Below are 22,617 nucleotides of genomic sequence, written 5' to 3' on the forward strand. Positions count from 1 at the left end.
TTGATCGACCTAGGTCAGACGAAATCTGATCTGTAGTACAAATTTTCCGAAAAGATGTCCTCGGGCATGAATGCACACAAAGGGGAAGACGCATGTATTGAGTTTCTGTTCGACTACTCCATTTCAAAACTATGCAACGTTTGTTTTCCATCCGTAGAAAGACAACTTTGCCAGGCTCGGATAAACCCAGGTCACGATAGGTCACGTGATATTTGCACAAGCCCTGCACTTTCAGCTTGTCACGGCCAATGACTGATCGGACTGGGATTGCGCTGGCGTGTGGATTTAGATCTTATTTCGAATCGGACCTCGCGTCGCTTGCATGCTTTTCTCCGGGGACGGTTTTGCTGTCGAAAATTGTGCAAATGGATTTAATATTTATTTTGTTACGACACGCACCTGACCACGAAATAAAAATGTGCGCGTTAACGGGTCAAATAACGTTGTCTGTCGACGAACAGATCAAGGCTGGGGATGCCCGTGCTATGTATACATATATATATATATATATATATATATATATATATATATATATATGCATAATGCATAGATGAATGCTAAGATATCCTGCAGGAGGAGAGAAGCTGGTCGAGCAAAATCCTTTTTAATGCGCAATCTGCAAGGTTTCCTTTTATAGAGTGAAACTCATTAAAACAAGGCTTTGGGTATACAGTTCTCAATCACAGTGCGCCAGAACAGAAAACTTACCAGGTTTGATAAGCCCGTGGGTACCCACAAGGAATAGGCAAATGGGTAAACGGTCTGTTTAGATTTGAGAAAATTGGGGGTGTGGACACCAGCATGAGTAAGACTTCCACGAAATACTATTTAGATGTTTCAAATATATCCTACACAATCTTACTAACGCGCCTGTTTTTATCATTATTAGCTCAACGCACGTTTTTCGCAACAATCAGTGGAGACCCCAAGTTTGTAAGCAAAGTAATACAAAAATCCCATTTCCTTTTGAACATTGATTCTGAACTATTTCATAAGATGCATTCCTGAGATCAATTTCCGCGCTTATCAGTAGTCGTTGTGTGAGTGCTGCCCCAACGTCCGCCCGTAGAAATCCGCGTCATCGGCGAAAGTCTGCCGATAAAACTTCGTGTGCCACAATGCCCAGCACGCTCAGTACTGCCTTCTGACGTCACCTCAACGTAGACGGCAAGTCTGCGGATAAAACTTCCCGTCCCACAATACTCCGCACGCTCAGTGCTGCCCTCTAACGTCACCTCAACGTAAACGTGTCTGCCGCCACATACCGCAGGACTTCCCAGCCACAAGCAAACGGCAAGTGCATTAAGCGACTCAAAACCAACTCGCCACTGATGAGTGAAACAGAAGGTGGGCGCTGGAACCAGCTGAATTATTGGGACGGGCAGAACCTTTCATGGACCCTTCTTATAATGTAGAGGTTACGAACCACAAACATCAAAGCGTGGGTGAGGTGTAGGCGGAACTAATTACGAATGAGTAACGGGTTGGTGTAGGACAGAGGACTTCACTGGTTGGTTAACATGTAGGCGTCCACATCATTTGGGTAACAGGGTGGGTCGGTGAGGTGTTGATGAAATATGTACACTGTTGTGGGTGAGCCTTCACAGGATGTCGGGTAGATTATCCAGGAAATACTACACGTTAATGCTCACACTTCATTTAGAAAAAACAGCGCTTGCACACTTGCTTCGCTGCCTTCTTTCTAAAACGTCGTTTTATTTGTCCACCTTTTGCAAACGGATTCACGTCCCTAAGTGCTCTGAACGCCGAGATATGGCACAAAACGGGGAAAAACCGTCGGAAACGGCAGAACCACGTTGCTAGTTCGTGCGCACGTGACACGTGATACTTATGACCGTGTGCTTTGCACGTGATTGCCCGTTCCATTTGCTATCATAGCACGCCACAAACGAGTGGTATCGCATCCTGGGTGCCGAGATGCGGCACAAAACGCGTCAACCCGCTGGAAATAACAGAACCCATCTTTCTACGCGTTGCACGCTTGTCCTTGGGTGCATGCTCCCCATCATCCGTTGATCATTTGGGGGAGCAATGTTGTTCTCGCCAGGTGGCCCTCTGCCGTCCTAAAGTGGGAGGCGCTGCCATCCTGCGGTCGGCTGGGAGGCGAGCGATGTGCAGAGGTGATCGAGTGGGAGGGAGACGAGGCTAGAGCGTGGCCGATGGTGCCGTCATGCGCCGGTGCCGTTCGGAGGGCCCGGCTCTGGGATCCAGCTGTGTTCGTCCACAGGAACGCTCGCACGAAACACCGGCACGAGGATAGAACACCGACAGCATTACTGCATCTTGTAGCGCTGAAATGTGATGATGCTGCGCCAAATTATGCGGCGTAGGGGTGTATCTTCGTACGTGCCTTCTGCCAGCTTTGGTGCCACGCTGGTTTAGTTTTAGACGACTTATATGTCATAAATAACCGCCTATTTGTATGCCAAGTTTATCAACCGACTGCGGAGAGACCCATTCGTAGCATAAGCAAATGATCGAGGCATGAGCACATTCCACAATATGCCCCGGTACATGTTGGATTGTTTACTTTTCATCGGGCCTTGAGATTTAAAGCAAACAATTCCGCGCACTAAGGTTCCTGGACTTCTTTCGATTCCGATCAAACAAGGCTTTTTGGCCCCGGCGTCGCTCCCGCGCCCAAAATCATGCAGTGCACCGAATCTCCGGTCTCAACACTGCGTCTGTAGTCAGGTCGCAGGAAAAACATGCCCAGGCACGTAGAGAAAGATGCTGCATCGCCATCCATTTACGGCCCGTCCCCGGTTTATGGGAGGCGGGACATGGCAGGCCTGCGATCATTCTGGAACTTGACATGCTAGATATAGTATATGGTCGGAAGCATCCCCATGGGTTTTCATGACCTCCTTTGCGCGCACATCGCAACGGCGGACGGCGAATGGCGCAAGTAGTGCAAGTTACGCAATATTGTCCATCGTCCAGGTCCCCCCCCCCTCGAGAGCCAGAAAAACCACACAGCAAAAGGGCTAAGGCAGGCAGCACATTTAATGAAATACTTCTGTTGAACAGCGCGCCACTCGACTCATCTTCTGTTGACCAGTGTGACATCCGACTTATCCTCGTCCCGCCGGCGATACAAAAAATATCCCAGGCACGAACCTCACTGTGTAATTTGACACTGTTCCACCGTGCACGTGACACTGACAAAAGCCACGAGTCGGCGCTCTGTAGCCGGCGCCTCCGCGTTCTCGTGGGCTGGTACACTAGGCTGGCTGAACAGTGCCGACAAAGTAGCCGGAGTTGGGCCGGTCGCCCACAGACGCGAGTCCGGCAATGTCGGTATATTACGCTTAACGAGCGCCAGCCCGCCTCACCTGGCTATGCCCGCCTGGCCAACGCAGGTCTGGCGCGAATGTATCGTGTTACTTGGACAGGCCAAATCAACGGGCAAACGAGCAGCCGGCGGCCCCCCGACCTGCGGCGACCACTGCGGTCGACACGGCCCGCGGGGGCGCGGCGGCGCGCGGCGGCGCGACCGGCACGCGGTCCGGTCCCCGAGTCCGTCCGCTAGTGTCACGGCACCAGCCGGGGCCCGGGCTGGTGCCACCCGCCGGCTGGCGGAGGCCGCGGCACGCACGCTCCGATCCGATCCGGCGCCCAGCACCACTCAGCGGAAGGCAATCAGACCGCACTGCACCAGCTTCTGGATCTTGGCCGCGATGTCCGGGTTCTTCATGTGTCTGCAATGGTCACGGTCAGTTGTAAAAAAATCAAGACCTATTCGTTTCGCACCAGCTGCAGTAAGAGACACGCCGTTACCGCGTTAGCATAAACACAATGACTGGCACTTAAGCCCATCCTGTCATGAAAACCCAACATGGCACGCCCAATGTTACCCGCCTGAACCCCTCACGTGCACCCGACAGTTCGTTTCCGGAGTTTAACAGCTTGCACATCTACCTGTGTCGCCTTCTGGGACGTGCGGGGAGAGAGGTCAAAGACAGACGACGATTGACAAGTACGGTGAGACAGATGGCGGGGGCTACTAACGATTATTGCCCAAATTGTACCAAACCCGGGGTTTGAACAAAATGGGGTAAAAGAGTCCGATGGCCTAATGGAAAGCTGCCTGCAAACTTGTTACTCCTGATGGCACTATGAGGCAGCCTATCACCAGCCATTCTTCAATCCCCAATTTGCTGTTATGAGCACCAAAAATATGAACATAAACTTACCACGTCTAAACAGAGCCTATCATGATTATTTTAGCATTTACGGTTATCGCACTCCCGAAGGAGTTCGATGCAACACGTGTAATAAAATAAGCTATCCCCCACTTTAAAAAAGGGAAAAAGTTTTCATCCCTAAGCCACCGGCATCCTATACACGGCCGCACGGCTACCGTATGGTACCAGTACACACCGCACCACATTTCAGCGTCCATGAGCAGAGCATTACAACAAGAGAACTGAGAGCAGCAGGAGGCTTGCCATAACCATCGAGACGAGAACCAGCCCGGGGCAACACCACGGTGGTCCCAGGATGACTCTCAGCAGCCTGACCATACACAAGGTAACGCAATGTACTCCGCCGTCACTGCACGGGCACCGCTCCACCGGACATCCCACGCGGCAAATGACGGGATCACATGGATAGATGATCATAACAGCCGGTCTAGCCCGTGCTTTCGATGGCGAGACATGCAGGCGTCGGTGACTCGGAAGCCGACCGGCCGCGGCCGGTGTACGCGCTGGTGACTGGGAGAGGCGTGGGGAAGCGTGGGACAAATAAGCACGACCGTGTCCGCGTCCGTAAGTTGCAAGTCCAGGTCAGATTCCGTTCGCCCTACGCCCCCGTTGCAAATCAATTTGAACCGACCCATTCGAAAGCACTTGGCTTGCATGACGGGCCAGACTATCAGCCTGTCTTTATTCTGCTCTGGAGTGTTCACTCACATTCTAACGTACACATATCCAGGACCAAATCTGATCAGTCGACTGCCGCCTGTGAACTATTCATATGCTTACCCGTAAGCGCTAAGTGCGCGCTCGGCATATTCTTATTATTCAATATTTATTCCAGAACGAGCCCGTCGCGCCGGAGAAAAAGGTGCCACTTTTCAGATGCTATGGCGGAGATGATTAGGACCCCAGGCCAGGGACCAACGCGTGTACATAACGTCACGTACTCTCTGGCGGCGTTGGGGTTGTCCTGCATCTGCTCCAGGATCAGCCGCATGCTGGCATCGCTCAGGATGTTCTGGACCTCGGGATCGGAGAGCGCCCGCTTCTTCACTTGGTCCGGGTCGTTGTCCATCGACACCATGCACTCCCTGTAGCCGTTGATGGCCTCCTGAAGACGTCAGACCAGTCAGCCGCGCGTTCGTAGCTTCAGGTACCACGTCGGAAGGCAGCGCCTGTGACGGCCGCGTTCGGCGCGAACTGGCCGGCCGCCGCGACCGACAGACGGCACGACACCGGCCCAGTCAATGTCATTCCCACCACGACACCGAGCCAGTCAATACCACTCCCACCGCGACACCAGCCCCGTCAATGCCACTCCTACCACGACACCGACCCAGTCAATGCCACTCCCACCGCGACACCGGCCCAGTCAATGTCACCCACCACGACACCGACCCAGTCAATGCCACTCCCACCGCGACACCAACCCAGTCAGTGCTACTCCCACCGCGACACCGACCCAGTCAACGCCACTCCCACCACGACACCGGCCCAGTCAATGCCACTCCCACCGCCACACCGACCCAGCCAATGCCACTCCAACCGCGAAACAGTCACCCGAGCTGACCGGCAGCAGCGGCCGACAGACGGCACGACACCGGCCCAGTCAACGCCACCCCCACCACGACACCGGCCCGGTCAATCCCGCTCCGCGCGCGACACCGGCCCAGTCAATCCCGCTCCCAGCGCGACACCGGCCCAGTCAATGTCACTCCCGCCGCGACACCAACCCAGTCAATGCTACTCCCACCACGACACCGGCCCAGTCAATGCCACTCCTACCGCGACACCAGCCCGGTCAATGCCACTCCCACCGCCACACCGACCCAGCCAATACCACTCCCACCGCGACACAGTCACCCGAGCTGACCGGCAGCAGCGGCCGACAGACGGCACGACACCGGCCCAGTCAATGCCACTCCTACCGCGACACCGGCCCAGTCAATGCCACTCCCACCGCGACACCGACTCAGTCAATGCCACTCTCACCGCGACACCGGCCCAGTCAATGTCACTCCCCCCGCGACACCAACCCAGTCAATGGTACTCCCACCACGACACCGGCCCAGTCAATGCTACTCCCACCGCGACACCGGCCCAGTTAATCCCGCTCCCAGCGCGATAGTCGCCCCAGCTGACCGGCAGCTGAGACGGTTGTCCAGGTCCCACACCGACTCAAGCACGACCGGTCTACTGTACCTGGTTGTTTTCGTCTAGTTCGATAGCTTTCTGGAAGGCCTCCATAGCCCTGTCAAACTGATGCATTCCCTTCAGCAGCGTGCCTTTCCGGATGTGTCCCTTGACTGCAAAAGGACGCGTCGTGGTGAGAGCGCTACAACACATGCATTGTTGTGCCATCAGTAACACTACCATTGATGAGAATGGCACATAAGCGCATCAATGCGGTGTTACTCAATTCCACAGAAACATTCAGAATGCGACAGCGTGTTGCCTGGCGTATGTTTACAGACAAACTAAGCCCGCAAAGACCACTGCACAACGAAACTGGCACACACGTGCTGGGAAATGCGTCGCTGTAAACAAGCACCTGGTCAAAATCCTTGAGCGTGCTCTAATTTAGCCGTGTTCCACCTGCAGTATTGCGGGCCACGCCACATGGCGTCGTCACATTTTCACCAGACACTCTGAAGCACGCTGGCATGAGACAATGCTGCACACGCATGGAGCGGCCGGCGGTACGGTACTGAATGGCTGCAACTACTGAGTCGTCGACAATAAATCGCCTGGACGCAACGCCCACCATTCACGGTCACTTATCCAGCCTCTTAGCTTATCTGCTGCCAACACTTGGCCGATCCCTTACTGAAGGTGGGGTCCAGCATCTGCTATAACCACACGGGCGACCCCTTACTGAAGGTGGGGTCCAGCATTTGCCACCACCACATGGCCGACCCTTTACTGAAGGTGGGGTCCAGCATCTGCCACCGACACATGGCCGATCCCTTACTGAAGGTGGGGTCCAGCTTGATGCATGCGTCACAATCCTTCAGGCCCAGGTCGAAGGAGGCCAACTTTGTGTAGCACGCCGCTCGGTTGCTGTACGTCTTGGCATTGTCCGGGTTCCGCTTGATCGCCTCCGTATACGCCTTGATGGCCTCCGGGTAGTTCCCTGCGGTGGGCCAGCACGCTCGTCAATAAAATGGCGTCATGCTGGTCATGCAACGGCGAACGTCGGAGTTGACAGGAAATGATGAGTGATGTGAAGAGCGATACAAATAAAAGAAAGTCGATCGAATAACCGAAAACGACTGAACAAAAGCCCAAGGGATAACCACAACCTGAAGTTTACGGATGGCGAAATATCACCGGGAGAAGGTCTGACACAGCACATATCAACATTGAAAGATCAAAGGACACGACCGAAATGGCTATAGTTCAGCCATTCAAGCTGATAAGCATACATGCGTTGTGTAAGAAGGCATCGCGCTTCTTTGCCTACGTCAGCCAGCGAGCGCGACTGCTAGCGATCTGAACTGCATGACGTTACCGAAAGCGAAAGGGATACCTTTTTTGAAGAGTTCGTTGCCCCGCTCGCGCTCCTCCTCGGCCTTGGCCGGATCGCGGTAGGCCGCCTCCTTCTGCTCGCGCAGCTTCCGCTCCACCTCCGACAAGCGGGTCTTCACGTCGGCCGTGCGGTGCTCCGACAGCGACTTCTCGTAGAAGTTCTTCGCCTGCTGGTAGTCCTGCCGGCCGGCCACCGCACGGGCGTCAGGCGTCGGCCGGCACGCGCGCCACCCCATCAGGCCACACGTACCCACCTGACATCTCTAATGCCAGGTGGAAGGCAGACACGCCATCAAGAACAGAAATCCGTCATAAGTTGCCTGACGATGGCAAACGGACGATGACGATGACGATGACGATGACGACGACCATGACCATGACGATTGCATTGGCTTTGGTTAACGATGCGCCTTTATCACTAACAGTTCGCTTCTAGTCCTTCGCTGCGAGCTCAATCGTTACAGTGCTGGACTCGTTATCGGGGCACCTCAGTTCGAATCCCGGATATTCCCATGAGAGAATTCGGGTCGAGACGAGTAAATGACTGAGGCCCAAACATCCATAAGTCCCTCACAGGGGTCAATAACAGCTGACGACGACCGGGCAGGTAACTGACTACAACGTTGTGTGCATACTAATACACCAGACCAGGACCACAGTTCGAACGATTATTCCACCCGTGTACTAGCACCCTGTCTGATCATTCCATGGGACTGCTAAATTTCCTGGTCCGCGGAGGTTGTTTCTTAACAGTTGAATCCGCCCCAGCAATCTAGCGCGTGATCACGGGATCTTTCGCGCATCAGCTGGAGCGGAGACGGGCAGAGCACGACCCGCCGGCTGTCCGGCCGTGAGTCGGGACACACGTGCAAGGCGAGTCACAGAGGCGTGCCACGCCACAACGAGCTATTAAAATTGACCACAGCCATGGACAGAATGCATACTAAGGCTCCGGCCCACAAAGCACGACGTTTTCTGGCACAAATTTCACGGAATAAACAAACTTTTATCACCGTATGGTCTGCACTATTTGTCCGCAGCGTGACCAGAACGCACGGGGTGGCACGTCATTTGAGCAAGCCTAATCGGGGTTCGGCCGCAACAGCCACGGCCCGCTGCCCACTCACCTGCATTTTGCTGTACGCCAGCGCACAGCGGGAGAACGCCTTGGCGATAAGCTTGTAGTCGGCACGGTTCTCACGGCCCAGCTCCACGGCCTTGAGCGACGTGTCGATGCACTTTTGGTACTGGCCATCCTCCAGGTGGACGGCTGCAACAGGGCGGCACGCGTCAGCGGCCATCGGCTCGGTGCTCAGAACAGCCACGGCTGTACCGCAGCCGGCGCCCAGCCAGGCTGCCGTCTCTGCGCAGCGCGCGCCACACTGCCGTACACAGCTGCTGCCGGCGCCCAGCCAGGCTGCCGTCTCTGCGCAGCGCGTCACACTGCCGTACACGGCTGCTGCCGGCCACGGCTGTACCGCAGCCGGCGCCCAGCCAGACTGCCGCCTCTGCGCAGCGCGCGTCACACTGCCGTACACAGCTGCTGCCGGCCGTGGCTGTACCGCAGCCGGCGCCCAGCCAGACTGCCGCCTCTGCGCAGCGCGTCACACTGCCGTACACGGCTGCTGCCGGCCGCGGCTGTACCGCAGCCGGCGCCCAGCCAGACTGCCGCCTCTGCGCAACACGCGTCACACTGCCGTACACAGCTGCTGCCGGCCGCCCTCGCCATACATCAGAGCAGGCTAAAATATTGACCGCGGTGGAGGAATACGGTGGAGAAACACTAATAATCAAAAGCTTACGCCTATCCGTTTGCGACGAGTGTCACCTGCGTTCCATGCAAGAAGTAGGGAGCAACTTAGTCCAATGAATCTCAAAAGCTAGCAGCCTATTTGTCATCGAAGGGGCCCAAACTATTGGCCGGAATATCAGCTCTTTGTTGACAACATTTACATTAACGTAGTGAATGACGCGATCAGAAAGAAGTGTAATAAAAATATTTTGTAGCACTACGTCCGTCTTGGATGTAAAGGACGCGTTGCTAAAACAATATCAAAACGGCCCTATATATAATAATCTCGTTGGCGGATCCAAAAGCACGCAGTACTTCACAAGTGCACAGAGCACCGAAACGCAGTAGGGCTTTGCGCAGCACAATTTCCACCGCTTTGGCCTTAGCACAGAACTTTCAAGACAGCGTCCATCCGGGACCCAGCTTTTCATGTCGCGTCTAGCCAGTTAGCCACGCCCGGCGGCCATCCAACGACTATTTGGAGCGGACACCACCATGCACTCGTCGATTCGTCGAGAAACTTTGCCGAGCTTGCCCAGTCCCGTAATAGATAAATTTTCAGACGGTGAGATTTGCGAACTATCTTGCGATGTTCGTTGACGAACACTTCACAGCAAACCAACTTCCACGCAATGAGACTTCTGAATCAGCTCACGAGACTTACGATTACCTCGTAAACGCTCCAGTTAACCTCTGGCAACCGAACATCATACATGATGGGCGCACCAATGCATCGATCATAGCCAGTTGTAAGGGTGTCCCAAAGGTGTCTGGTTCGATCGTTAGGTTATACTATCATAACCAGTTGTAAAGGTGTCCCACAGGTGTCTGGTTCCATCGTTCGGTTATGCTATCATAACCAGTTGTAAGGGTGTCCCACAGGTGTCTGGTTCGATCGTTAGGTTATACTATCACAACCAGTTGTAAGGGTGTCCCAAAGGTGTCTGGTTCGATCGTTAGGTTATGCTATCATAACCAGTTGTAAGGGTGTCCCACAGGTGTCTGGTTCGATCGTTAGGTTATGCTATCATAACCAGTTGTAAGGGTATCCCAAAGGTGTCTGGTTCGATCGTTAGGTTATGCTGTCATAACCAGTTGTAAGGGTGTCCCAAAGGTGTCCGGTTTGATCGTTAGGTTATGCTATCATATACATGATAACCATCCATAGCCCTCGTGGCTCTGACCCCCTCGCTCAGCCCGCCATGCCGTCCTCGTGACTTGAAAACGATGCGTTATAACCATCGTACCTGCGGCATTCAGCTTGTAAGTGGCTCCAATAATAAACCTGGTGAATTCAAAGTGTTCAGCTTACATGGAATATTCCGAGTTCTTGACCACTCCACGCCCCACAATCGGAACCAGACACGCTATCTGTTAACATCACTGAATGTCACATCCAACATCAGGGAATAGAGCAAACTAACAAAAGTCATATTCATGGTATCCAGTGGTACATTTAACTGTATTACACATCTCCACATAGATAAAGACAGATAGGGATATATGTGTGTGTGCGTGTATATGTATGCACGTGCTTTGAGCTTCATGGCCACATTTTCTGGTTTGCGCTGACAGCTCAAGTGTTTCGCATTCAGCGAATGAAAAAGCTGTACAAACGTAACACCCAGTTTTCAATTTGCAACTTCTCCAGTAAGCATCTTCAAATTCTCCCTGTTCCTTTTTTGAAACGCGACAGGTTCCGCCAAACAGTTTGCGCATAATCCCATGTTCCGCAAATGTTTAAGCAGACCTGCTCTCTACATATTCCGCTACAAGCTTGCACTACTGAACATATACAAATTTTGTGACGGACTTTCGCAGAAAGCTGGCTACCCAGCAGCGGCAATGGAAGCGGAATGTCGAGAAGCTTAATCAGGAAGCCGTGAATTGAAAAATTGACGGCTACTTTTGTATGATCTATTCCATTTGCTGGACTTCAAACAAAGCTACGTAAGGGAAAAAAATGAAACCAAAAATTACCCAGCATAAAAATTTCGCTGTTTTACACTCATCAAGTGCCTCCACGAAAACTTGCTCCCCATATGCGCACGTATGGCCGTGCCACTGACCTGCTAGGTTGAGCAGGTAGGTCATGCCGGTGGGGTCCAGCTCCAGCGCCTTCTCGTAGTGCTGTATTGCCGTGTTGAAGTCCTTCTTCTTATATGCAGCATTGCCCAGCTCTTTCTGCTCCTTGGCCTGCGGTAGCGCACGCAGCGTCATTACGCCATATCGACAGCCAGTCTAACAAATGTTGAATGAAGAAACGAATTTCTTTGAATGTTTTAAACTTTTTTGAACTTCCATTCAGCGACTTTATTGAATGAAAAGCTGACGGGTGCAATAAACACAATAAACACGCTCCCATACGATAGTGCTCTGGAAAGGAGCACTGCTCGATCGACCTGGCGCTGCTCAGGGAAGGAGCGCCGCTCGACCGACCAGGCGCTGCTCAGGGAAGGAGCACTGCTCGACCGACCTGGCGCTGCTCAGGGAAGGAGCACTGTTCGACCGACCTGGCGCTGCTCCGAGAAGGAGCACCGCTCAACCGACCTGGCGCTGCTCCGGGAAGGAGCACCGCTCGACCGACCTGGCGCTGCTCGGACGATGTTTCCGCCGCCGCGCTCTCCTGCTTGTCGGGCGCCGGTCGTCCGGGCGGCGGCCGAGCCGGCTTGGCGTCGGCCGGCGGCGACTCGTCACGCATCTCGTCATCAGCGCCGGGGCCCGCCTGCAGGTCCACGCCTGCAGCAGCCCAGGCCAGGCCCAGCGTCAGCCGGCTCTCACACACAACTGGCGTCCGCATCATCAGCTCTGGCGGAGCGCACAGCCACGCTTGCAGCAGCCCAGGCCACACCCGGCTCTCACACACAACTGGCGTCCCCATCACCGGCTCTGGTGGAGCGCACAGCCACACTTGCAGCAGCCCAGGCCATGCCCAAGGTCACTGGTTCTCACACACAACTGGTGTCGCCGCCATCAGCTTTAGCGGAGCGCACAGCCACACTTACAGCAGCCCAGGCCAGGCCCAAGGTCACCGGCTCTCACACACAACTGGTGTCGCCGCCATCAGCTTTAGCGGAGCGCACGCCGACCCGTGGAGCGCCACCTCTGCAGCCGACCCGTGCCACTCCCAAAAGTCTCACCCATGAGCGCGCCGAGGGCCAGCATGATGCGCTGATCCTGCAGACAGCTGGACAACATCGTCGGGTTGGCCTGCAGCATCTTCAGCTTGGCCATGAACTCGGCGTCCTCCACCAGGTGCTTTGTCTTCGGGTTGGTGGCCAGCTTGATCATCAGCATGGGGTCTGCAAACGGGTTCGGGAACGCCCCTCCGGGTCCTGCAAACAAACGCAAAGTCAGAACTCCAAACGGTGTCCCAGGCTCGCCACCGAACAACGGTGAATATACGCGGGCAACGCTGCAGCGCAGCATGACCCAACAGAAACAGTGTGAACTCGAAGGTGTTCGACAGGTGTGAATATCTGACACTGTGGCAGGTTGCCTGCAGATACTCGGGGCTCAAAAAGCTATGCTAAGCTCCACGCGTAGAAAGTTGCGGTATGTCTTCTCGCTTAAACGGTGCGCTTGGTCAGTAATTCGCACTTCGACACCAGTCTCGTGGCGGGGATCGTCCTGAGGCCCAGTCTCGTGGCGGGGATTGTCCTGAGGCCCAGTCTCGTGGCAGGGATTGTCCTGAGGCCCAGTCTCGTGGCGGGGATTGTCCTGAGGCCCAGTCTCGTGGCAGGGATTGTCCTGAGGCCCAGTCTCGTGGCGGGGATTGTCCTGAGGTCTCGGAAACTGTCCACTGCGCATCTGATACACATGCTAGTGTGTTCACTTCCTCCCACTCCAGCTTTTGACCGATGTCTTTTGGGAGTCATGATATGGCATCCACGAAGGGAAGAAACCGCCTTTGACACCTGAAATGGCATGCTGAATCCTGGTCGCATTTCCACGGAGACAAGAGCCCAGACGACGGGAATTCTTTGTGTGTGCCACGTGGAAACACGTTACCCGGAAAGCATTACTGAAGTAATATATCGCTAACACTAATCCAAGTTATCGGCGTCCACTACGTTTGGAATACTAGAAATATTGTAGATGTCATAAAGTACCAACAAAATGGCAACCAAGTTAGAAACTCCCCCATTTGCATTCAAATTCACATGGCTAGGATACTACGCTGGGTGTAAGGGCATCTAGCATCGCTCATTAACATCAATAGGCATGTTACATCTGAAGACGCAAAACCAACCTGAACAGCTCCCACTGTTTGGACGCGATGGTGTCACCATCTGGTGGGACCTGCGATACTTACCCACTGACCTGGGCAGCCGGCCGAACCAGCTCGACCCGCGGCGCGCGGCTGATGTGGCGCGTGTCTTAGGACGGCACGCAAGCCTGGCAGGCTGACAGTGGCCAGACCCCCGCCACGCACTCCACAGGAGTACAGAACAGCCTGCCATTCACCGAAGCGTGCGGCACGTGGCACCAGCATCGATTCCAGACCAGCTGTCCCCATGACGGGTGGTGCCCTCTCCCGGGCACTCAACACTGGTGTACAGGTGGCGCGCGGTGCCCTCAAACGGACAGGCACGCCGGCCGACCGGACGCCAGCACCCCTAGCCGCGGAGGGCGCAGCGGCGACACCCTTCAGCGTGGAGTCGGCTGCCGCCGGCAGCGGAGCTGTGGGCTACATACCTGCCGACTGGCTGGCCTGCTGCGCGGCCCGGGCGTCCTGCAGGCCCTGCTGGAGCAAGCTGTTACCGGGCTCGCGCCGCAGTCCCTCCTCGTACGCCTGGATCGCCTCGGCGTGCCGCTGCAGGTACGTCAGCGCCAGGCCCTTCCTGGAGTAGCCCTGCCGAGAGGGTCCCGCCCACCCGTCACCCACCGCTGTCCGACAACGCTGCACATAACACGGTGTCCAGTGCGGACGACGACCGAACAAAAACACGGATCTGTGTGCCAGGACTTACTGATCTCGCATTGCAGTCAGTAGTTTAGGTCAGATTCATGTATGATTAACTCCACAGGTGACGGAAATGGCGTCAATGGACAATCAAGATGCCGCCACTACACGGTCGTCCTGCTCCCTGTTGTACGTCCATAGGCCCTGCACTTAAACACATCCGTTTCACCAGTGCAGTTCCAAGTGCGTCTATCCCATATTACTAAGTGGTTCCAAAGTCACGGGGAGTACCGATTGCGATAGTTATTGGGTGTCCAGGGCGGGCATCTGCAGTGGTGCGATATGCCAACAATGGGATGCTATTGGAGACTCAACAGTACTTTAGTGTTGGTTTTAATTAGTTGATTTGCTAGTTTTGTAGAGCGAGTTTCACTATTTAGGGCATTTTGCGGATTTATGTGAATGTTCTGCATTTTAAGATACTGAAGCAAGCATCAGACATGATGAAAGACGCCAACTTGTAAAATCACATCGGTTTCTTTTCGGTGCAAAAGACAGCTCTACACCACTAGTTTTCACTATTTAGTATACATGCTCCTCAATACGTCATCGTTTGGTTGCGTCGTGGCACGTCTTTACGTCGTCAGCCGCCGCCAGACTAGCCGTGTCAAAATTTCCCCTACAGTGGATGGAATGACCCACCTGTAGTACTTCCAACTTGTCAAGAGGTGGCGCTGTGTTGCTGATGCATGTTTCCAGAACCGAATATTGTCATATGCTCCTAGTGGTATTATTGCACATCTGTCCGTGATTTTATGTTGTTTACTTAACGAAATAACTTTTAGTTATTGCACTGCGCACCTTCGACCAGTCGGGCTGGTGCTCGATCGCCTTCTCGGCATCGGACAACGCCGCCTCGTACTGCTTCAGGCTGGCGTGCGCGGCCGACCGGTTACTCCAGAGCACGTGGTTGGTCGGGTCGGCCTGTATGGCCTCCGAGTAGAGCCGCACCGCCTCCTGATGGTTGCCCGCCGCCGTGGCCGCGTTGCCTTGCTTCTTCAGCTCCTCGGCCTGCGACACACAGCAGTGAAGTCTATCAGACCAGCCCGACGAAGCCCGAAGGCGAAGGCGAAGCCCCGACGAGGCAGCAGCCGGCGACGCCAGTACCACACCAACCACAGCCATCCGATGCCTCCTTAATGTAAGTCTCGTGGTAAATGGTGATGCTATGCCAACTACTGTTTGTCAATGACAAACATGTCACTCAAAAGTGGTGTAAGGGCACAGAAATGAAAAAAATTGCATAAGGCAAATGTTATTTGACAAGATAACAAAACAGTGGCAGCAACCAGAGTGTGTATCAGTTAAAAGGAAGCAAGATTTTTCTGAAACAAATCTGACATGCATTCAATGCAGATAGAGACACCATCTATATACTTTTAGGGTGGCGTGCCTCCCCAAGATGCTGACTAGAGCCTCCTTCCCTCCGCCTGCCTCTCGGAGCCCCCTCAATACATGAGGCAAGAGAGAATACAGAGGCAAATAAACACATCAATTATTTTAACTATTAATATGCTAGGTAGAAGGCACCTTACACACTACAAGTACTTGCATGTCAATTTTGCACCAAAAGCATCCTGTATGTACCTAATGTTTTTGCCCTCCTAATGCCTATATATGTAAAGCCCGCTTCCAAATGTTTTACTAGTTTTCACCTTATAATGCCTGGATTGGAATAAAGAGCAGTTGACTGCAATACACAACAGCTTATAAGAGAACAGCGCAGCCAAGGTAAAAGCTGAAGTATGTTTTCCTTCACAGTGGTATGTGATTTGTCACATAATCAGGGCTGTGGTGGATATACAACACAATCAGCAACAGTGGTAGTCTTCAGTGATTTCTTATTACGATTTACTGACATGTTTTTTTGTGAATTGCATCCCATTCTGAGCATTTAACAAAACAGCAGCTCATATTTACTAGAAATCAGAAGTCAAACTTAATCAGGAACACAATTTTAAATATACAAAATATCAAAACATTTCTTTATTGCAACATCAAGGATGCTAATTCAAGTGAACAAAATCTAGAGAAGGTTTTTTAGGGGCAGGGTGTTCAACCTTTTTGGCTAAGCCCACTTCCAAACAGTTTTAGCAAGTGACATCCCTGAATGCATGAAGCAATAGACAACGTACAGGTTGATGCAAGCAATGGTTTCTGGCCCCTGCCTGCTGAAATGCTGAAATACCAACTTACCAATCAGGCACCAGCAAACTGTATCATGCCTGTGCCTATGGCAAGACAAAACTGCAACTGCAAGACAAAATACTGCATCTACTCACTGCACATTCTCACGTGAATACCATGTCAGAATATGCATTCTATATTATTCTTTTGTTAATTTGCAGTCCCATCATAAGCTTAAGTATGGCATTCCTGAAAAATATCACTGACAGTATTTCACAAAGTTTCATGCTTACCTTTCCTTTGTCAGCCATGGCAATCACACTGTATTCTTCTTGAGTATCACAAATATGCAGCAGAAGTTGAACCACCAGATATCAGCATCCAAATATCAGGTGTCTGTATTCAGCTCCAGGCCACTACTCTGTAAAAGAGAACAGTCATTGATCATATGCCAACTTCTTCCAAACAGGAACTGTAGGGTGTTCCAAAATCATCTTTTGTGGGGGAAAAGTATAGGTGCTCAGGACTAGTCTGGTTCTCTGGTTCAAGGCAAGTTCAGTGGAATCTGTAAACAAATCAATGATCAGCTTTATGTTTTGATGACGTCCTTTGTACTGTGAATGCTGTTGCAGGTGTGAAATTATCATTAGTTCACTTTGAAGAGTAACATAAAAAATTTAACAGTGGCTGATTCCATGACACTGATTATCATTGGTGCTGCATGATTTTTAAATCAGTCATTGCACAGATTAATTCTGACAGGTTGGTCAATATTTAAATGGTGTCAGACCTGGCCTATTCAAGGTCAATTGGATAGACATGGCACAGGAAAAAATGGTCAATGTCCATGTCATGTTGTGCCAGCTATTTCTATTCTATTTTTAATGTCTTCAAAAATGTGGATGTAATTGCCGACCTTTAGTACTGTTAATGGATTGACTGGGACATTTAAGCATGTTCCCATTTCTACAACCCAATTGAGCAATATGATATGACCAAAAATCATAATAACCCATATGGCATCTGCAAATATATGCAAAATATACATATTAGCTTGTGAGTAAAGGCCGAAACAGACCTGATGTCCTTGGTAAGTTACAGAACTTTAACACAAATATTGCCTCTGGAATGCACATAATACAAAAAACTTCCCATTTCATCACTGAATAACATTTTACTTTAAGCACAAATGATCCATCGCATGCATCAAATGCACAGCCATGTCACAGATCATTATATGCAATGTCTGGAGTCAAAAACAGTTTTAATCATTAGGACTGCTCACACTCATAAATTACTGAGCTGCATGCATAGCTACAAAATAACTGAACACATTCATAGAAGCCCCGTTCCAAAATGGAATATAAATCGAAGTTAATTCACGGCCAACTTGCCAGTGTGACGAGAGCATCCCCCGGACCCCATCCTGTTGATAAGCGTCTACGCGGGAATCAAGACCTGCTCAAATGCAATTACCTGTTTCGACTTTTTCTAGCACTACAGATGAAGATGGCGTGCTCCCAAATTACCACACCAGCTCCCTTCGCGCCCACGCCAGCACCCCACAGCCGATGTAACCACGCAGCACAACTAACGCGAGGAAATGTGTGCCGAATGTCTACACAGCGCAGATTTGCAGTTCGGTTTTAGCCCAGAAGTCTCTGGAACAAACGGCAGGCGGTTCGTAGTTACTCAGCGGCTTGCTGACATTTTTAGAAAGAGTTAGTGTGACGTCACTGGGGACAGCTTTTTACGGCTCTGAAAGAGTGATAACTGCGTGAGCGCGTGCAGTAGCGCAGGCAGAGGTGGTGGGCAGACGGGGGGAGGGGGGGGGGGGGGGGCGGGGGGGGGGGCGGAGCACAGGAGGCACGTGCCCCCTTAGGCTCCGTCCGGCCGGAGGTCGCATTCAGGGGTCGGGCCTGCAGGGCCGGGCACTCCAATGCCAGCCAGAGGTCCCTGCGCCGATCAAGGGCCCCTGAGTAGATAGGGCCTATATGTCGGTCAGATACCGCGCCTTTCGGTCAGCCACGGAGCCTTTTGTGCGCCAGTGACGCACAAGAGGCTCCGTCGCTGCATGAGCCTAAGGGTCCATTTCCAAACCAGGGACAAAGCCAGAGCCAGCAATTTACGTTAGTCGGGACCCCAAGCCGCCTAACGGGGCCCCGTGCTGTCAGTGGGCCACAAGTCGGCCAGAGGCATTCTTCAAGGAAGGTCAAAGAGCATGGGGGGGAGCACTGGGTCCGACAATCAAGGCCTTGACTGGACGATCTAGGAGCACGAAGAGCTGAAGGGGCCCAGACCTGCGGGCACGGGCCCTCAAATGGCAGTCCGAGGGCCCTTTGCACCTATCAGAAACGCCCTGAGTCTATATGGGTCTATGTGTCGGTCAGACATGTCTACAACCACACAGTCCCCTACATATTGGTATGAGCCTCTGGGCCCATTCCCAATCACCCACAAAGCCGATGACTGTTTCGCACTGGTCGGGCCGTGTATCTGTAAGGGGTCCACAGCGCCTAACGGAGGTCCTGTTCTTGCAAGCGGCTCCGAGCCAATCAAGAGCAGTGTTCGATGAGGTCCGAAGGGCAGGGGGGGGGGGGGCGGGCTCGGCCGGCCCAACGGAACCGACTTTCAAAGACCCGGTTGGAGGGCATGAAGGCCCGAAGGACTGGCTGCAGGTCACCTTAAGACTCACGGCCGGCAGGCTCGGGGCCTGAAATATCAGTCAGAAGTCCTATGGCACCTATGAGTCCGCGATTTGCAACAATCGGGGTGCCTGACACAATGGGAGGCTTCGGTGTCGGCCAGGGGCCATAGTGGCTAACGGTGGTCTTGTGGCGGCAAGCGGTCCCGAGTCGGTCACGAAACGCGTTTGAGGGGGCCGACGGAGGGGGGGGGGGGCGAAGGGTCTTTCGAGACCCAAAAACATGGAAGGCTGATGGGCCCGAAGGGCTGACTGTAGGTCAAATTGAGGACCCCCGCCTGTAGGGACGTGGTTTCAAATTGCAGTTAGAGAGCCCGTGGCACCGATTTGGGACACCTAAGACAGAGCGTTCCTCTGTTTCGGCCAGAGATCATCAACACCGAACAGTCGGCTCCGTGTTGGTCTGAGCCCCGGAGGCCTTTTTGCCAAGCAGGAACAAAGCCGGACCCGCGCGGGGCTCCTGCAGCAACGCTGTATCCTGTATTGTTCAGGTGTCCATACTGTCTAGCATGGTATTCTGTGTCAACAACGGGTCTTGGGCCGGTCAGGAGAAGATTGGCTCAACAGGGACGGGGCGGAGCCGGAATGACAGAGGACCTCTTGCGTTGGTCGGACCCTCTAACAAGGAAAGGAAACACGAGAGCTTATGATAATGGCTCACATTGAGACAATGGAAGGGTCCTGTCCCAGTCAGGGCCCCATTACCGAACGGTGAGCCCTCCAGCCCAATTCCAGTATGGGTTCGTAAGCCGAACTGGAGTCTATGTGCCAATCATTAAACCACCTGTGAGTGGCGATCAGGATCTTGTTGCTGCAATAAGAGTCCCTGCGTCGATTTGCGTTCCTCTAAGGGCTTCCTTATCGGCCAGGGGATCCGGCCACGTGTCGCCAGAACAACAGCCGGAAGACATCCCGCGGTGCGACAGGATAACCTTTCAGCCCTTGACCGGGAACAATAACGTGTCCCCTGGTGTTCTACTCAACGGGGCCCCTTTCCCGATAAGAGACGAGGCGTGTCATTTGGAATAGAGTGGGCCAAAATATGCTCAGAAACGAACCAGGCCAGCCCATATTTGCCTGAGAACATACATTATTTTGCAGGATCAACTATTTAAACAAATAAGAGCTTCCGTGAGCCGAACAGCTGTGGCCGCTCACTGCAAGTAACATCGGGCGGCGAGTGCCGTACGTCCGAAAGCGGCCATCGTGGAATAATGCTCCCGAATAGAGGTATCTTTTTGCAACGTCGAGTCTGCCCTCTTGACGGATTAACAGCTAGAACAACACGACAAATAGATTATGCGTTCATCCCTCCAGTTCAACCATCACATTCCAGCACCACTTCGCAGTGCTGAAAAGACTGCGTGTTTAAAGGCTCCGTTAAATTCACCAATCTAAAAATCACACTATGAAATACGCACCCGGCTTTCTTTTAAATGTATGGTCTGATGTACTAAAGTGTTCAGAGATTCGGGCACGGCATAACATTAGCCGGAGGCGTGTAAGCAACACTGCACGGCCCGTGTGAGACTGCAACGCCTGGCATGGAGGCTCTTATTGGAAAGATTTGCGAGCGCAAATGCTCAAACCTACATTGGATGATTTGTATCACTTATCAATTCTGACCGAATGTTGGATATTTCCAGACAAACATGGCTTGGCCACGTTAATGTAAACTGTTGACCCATTTCGATCTACATTTGCGGGTACTGAATATCTCTGAACTGCCTAGACAAAGATTCTGACAAATCTTCTGAGTTATATCGCTTCGAAAAGAGTCCATTTTGCTACTGTAAAATGAAGAACGCCGGTGATTTCTTTCATGCAGTCGTTTAACGCATATTTTTCGGTTGATTGGCCATAGAATTCAAACGGAATTGATTTCGCGGTAGCTTCTGCTTCTTTTCCAGTTGCAGAAGCTAAAAATGAAAGTTGACATTTGACAAGGATGAAAGAAAAACATCTTTCAATAAGAAATGACCCATATACGGGGACTTTTTGAGAGGCGCCCTTTCACTATCAGGGGGCCGCTTGTCAACTCAGTGTTCCCCCCTTGCCAAGGCTCTGGCCGCGCGCCTGGACACAGGGATGCACCAGCAGGGGCGGCGCAGCAAGGGCGAGGGGGGGGGGGGGCAAGGAGGGCAGTGGCCCCCGCTACCGGCAGGCAGGGGAAAGGTGTATACTTGTCCCCTCAGAGTTGTCAGGACGTCCTTTTTCCTTAATACAGTCTTTGCAGCTTCCCGTAGAGTGCACAAACTCCGATCAAGGAGGTCCCATAACTGCTCCAGAGGTTAAAAACCGGGTTCAGAAGACCATTTCCCACATCAAGAGGCCATTTTTCTGGATCGTAAGGCCACCTTCAGGAATCAGATAGATCATGGTCTAGATCAGCAGACCAATAGGCCCTTGGGTGCCTCGGGAGACCCCCGTTACGATCTAGGAAACCCCTGTTTTGAGTAAGGCGACACCCTCTATTTTCAGGAAGCCCATTTCTGCAACGTAAGGCCCCTTCATCCACCAGGTGGACGCGGCTCGGGATCAAAATGCCCTGTTTAGGAATAATTAGACCCCTTGGCTAGATTAAGAACCCCTCCGTGAATTGGAAGCATCCTGGTCTTCATCAGGAGGCCCATCCTTGCATCATGAGGTCATCTGCGGGAACCGGAGACACCGTTTTAGGAAAGCGAGACCCTATGCTGAACAATCAGAAACCCCCTAGCTTGGATATCATTTGAATATGATACATATAACAATTTGATAGGAGGGCACGTGTCCTCGTGCCCTTGCCTTTTGATGCGACACTACCCAGAAGGCCAACCTTACAAGAAGGCTTAATTTTGTCCAGGAAGCCGCCAGCAAAATCCTGCCCCCCCAACTCAAAATTCGTCGCGCCTCCCCTGTTCTCCAGAGCCTGTTTTAACCCGTTAACTGGGGTTGGGGAAGTTATCCGAACAGTAACCTCAAATCTCTCCCGTAGACCGCGAAATACCTCCCACCCACACCAGTGAAAACTTTAATTGGCCGGCAGCTCACATGCGACAAGGTTTTTGAAGTTTGGCAGATACTGGAGTTGCGGTTAATTCATGCATTCTGTGCAGGTCCAAGCCTTCTATGGTGGGACAGCTGTTCTCAGCTAAGAAGAGAAGAACAACAAAAAAATGAGCGAGAAACCGCTTTTGAATCGTTAGGCAGGTCTGTGCAGTTAGGCCCGGCAGAACGGGTCGGATCGATAAACAGACCCGCAGGGCTTCTGGCGTCAGTAAAATAATATCTCATG

The 22,617-nt window shown here is 52.7% G+C and overlaps 1 protein-coding gene across 1 annotated transcript; it reads right to left on the minus strand.

Annotated features, from left to right (window-relative positions):
* Positions 1-3,129: 3,129 nt before the first annotated feature.
* LOC119093404 (stress-induced-phosphoprotein 1) lies at positions 3,130-18,263 on the minus strand. The gene is made up of 14 exons (XM_037216360.1): positions 18,113-18,263; positions 16,930-17,057; positions 15,311-15,520; positions 14,242-14,398; positions 12,684-12,878; positions 12,224-12,282; positions 12,131-12,190; positions 11,613-11,739; positions 8,879-9,021; positions 7,753-7,930; positions 7,195-7,356; positions 6,426-6,529; positions 5,171-5,334; positions 3,130-3,722 (listed from the first exon to the last, which is right to left on the minus strand). The coding sequence occupies exons 2-14, from the start codon at positions 16,945-16,947 to the stop codon at positions 3,650-3,652; spliced, it is 1,650 nt and encodes a 549-aa protein (XP_037072255.1). The 5' UTR covers positions 16,948-17,057; positions 18,113-18,263; the 3' UTR covers positions 3,130-3,649.
* Between the last annotated feature and the right edge of the window lie 4,354 nt (positions 18,264-22,617).

Source organism: Pollicipes pollicipes, unplaced genomic scaffold (assembly GCF_011947565.3).
Source record: "Pollicipes pollicipes isolate AB1234 unplaced genomic scaffold, Ppol_2.1 Scaffold_4002;HRSCAF=4701_pilon_pilon_pilon, whole genome shotgun sequence".
Classification (NCBI taxonomy): domain Eukaryota; kingdom Metazoa; phylum Arthropoda; class Thecostraca; order Pollicipedomorpha; family Pollicipedidae; genus Pollicipes; species Pollicipes pollicipes.

Coding starts and splice junctions, on each gene's coding strand:
- LOC119093404 (XM_037216360.1), bottom strand. Junction 7,357..7,752: donor CAACGAACTCTTCAAAAAAG/GTATCCCTTTCG, acceptor GGCCCACCGCAG/GGAACTACCCGGAGGCCATC. Junction 3,723..5,170: donor AACCCCAACGCCGCCAGAGA/GTACGTGACGTT, acceptor TGACCATTGCAG/ACACATGAAGAACCCGGACA.